The sequence below is a fragment of the Sinocyclocheilus grahami genome, unplaced genomic scaffold (assembly GCF_001515645.1).
Source record: "Sinocyclocheilus grahami isolate Dianchi unplaced genomic scaffold, SAMN03320097.WGS_v1.1 scaffold3675.1, whole genome shotgun sequence".
Classification (NCBI taxonomy): domain Eukaryota; kingdom Metazoa; phylum Chordata; class Actinopteri; order Cypriniformes; family Cyprinidae; genus Sinocyclocheilus; species Sinocyclocheilus grahami.
In genome coordinates, this window is record NW_015508762.1 from 12,724 (window position 1) to 14,532 (window position 1,809).

At 34.0% G+C, this 1,809-nt stretch overlaps 1 protein-coding gene across 1 annotated transcript in view; it reads left to right on the plus strand.

The window, feature by feature from the left end:
• LOC107576428 (long-chain specific acyl-CoA dehydrogenase, mitochondrial-like) overlaps positions 1 to 1,809 on the plus strand; it is a 6,398-nt gene that overhangs the window by 1,497 nt on the left and 3,092 nt on the right. The window contains exons 2-3 of the mRNA XM_016262606.1: positions 352 to 516; positions 683 to 749. Of these exons, the coding sequence (XP_016118092.1) occupies positions 352 to 516; positions 683 to 749 (232 nt within the window). The remainder of the gene's footprint in view (positions 1 to 351; positions 517 to 682; positions 750 to 1,809) is intronic.

The window sequence follows — 1,809 nt, forward strand, 5'->3', positions numbered from 1 at the left end:
TTGTTATTGTTTTGAAAATGCGACCTCTAGCGGTGAAAACTTACACATTGTGCCTTTAAAAATACACTTCATATTGAAATGCATCAAAATATGGTAGTAAACCAGTTACATGCTTTAAACTTACAGCATATGTTTTTTTTTAATCAATTCAGTTGTAATTCTACTTCCTTAATTTCAAATTTGAATTCCAATCTTGTGTTCTGCTTGCTGCCTCAATTCAAATTTAGAATTGAACTGGAATTTAAAATGCATTTCATTTTTGAATGGATCACAACCCTGAATGTATTTAGGTTTTTTCCTTGGCTTTGTGTGTATAATGTAGCAGGTGTTCTGGCTCTGTTTGTGTTGTAGAATGTACTGTAACTGCAGTGGTCCTGGGTTCTCGCTCCACTCTGAGGTTGTAATGCCTTATATCAGTCACTATGGCTCTAAGGCTCAGATCGAGCACTATATTCCACAGATGACTGCTGGGAAATGCATCGGGGCCATCGCTATGACCGAACCTGGAGCCGGCAGGTGGGCTTAAGTGCAGGCATGACATTAAAGAATAAATGATACTTTTAAAGATACAAAGACACTGACTCCCAGGCTGCATCACATTTTAATGCTTGCAGTCATATTGTGATATATTCATTTGTTCCCTGTGTTGTCCTGGTTTACATCTTTAATTTTCTCTTTGAAGTGACCTTCAAGGAGTGAAGACATTTGCAAAAAAATATGGCACTGACTGGATTATTAATGGAAGCAAGGTATGGACAGTGGCTTCTGTGATGCAGATAATTTTTCAATCACTCAATCAATCAATCAATCAATCAATCAAACTATTCATATAGCACCTTGCAAACAAATCCATTGCAAGTATAAACAAGCGACTGACACAAAATACAAGAAATATAAAAAAAAACTCCCACAAAAATAGTTTATAATAAAAATTTTAAATGTTACAAATGTTGATAAAGATAAATAGAATAAAAATAAGTGATTATGGTAATAAATATAAAAGCCAGACTAAATAAGTATATAATTAAAATATACAAAATTAAAATCTGCGTAATGCCACTGTAACAACCAATAAAGTGAGAGATGCAGAAGATATAGATATTTTTAGTGCAAATTAAAATTATTTTTAATTTACATTTAAAAATATCTATCTTCTGCACATCTGTCTTCATTTGTTGTTACAGTGGCATTTCACATGATGGCTGAATGGGACATCATGCAATATTTTAATTCTGCTGTGTGGAACAGCTAAAAGAGAGGAACCCGAGGATCCGGGGGGCCTTCTTGCTTTATTGACCTAATGTGTGGTCTTGTTTTGGTTTTAGTTGGCACTCATGCGGCAGAACTTTGAGTTAATTGTTGATGATTTATTGTATTCTTTGGTAGACCAGAAAGGAGAGCATTACAGTAGTAGTCAAACCAGTTATTTATAAAAGCTTGCATCAGTCTCTCTGTGCTGCTCAGAGAAAGAAATGACCTCATTTTAGCAATATTCTTCAAATGATAAATGTTTGCTCCTTGACATGGGTAAAGTCCTAATATATTTAGTTTCACTCTGAAATACAGTTAGCAAGTGAGTCAATCAGTAGCATATACAAAGTAAAATGTAATGTTCTTCAAATCGATCCTTGAGGAACCCCACATGACACTTCATAGTGTGTGTCTGAGTTGAAATTTATAGATACAAAAAATACAAAACAAAACAAAAAAACCCTTTCTCAAAGATATGAGAAAGTGATAAAAAAAAAAAAACAATTCCATTGATGCCAACATGTTCACTTAAAGAATCTTGTATATCAGCGGCAGCAC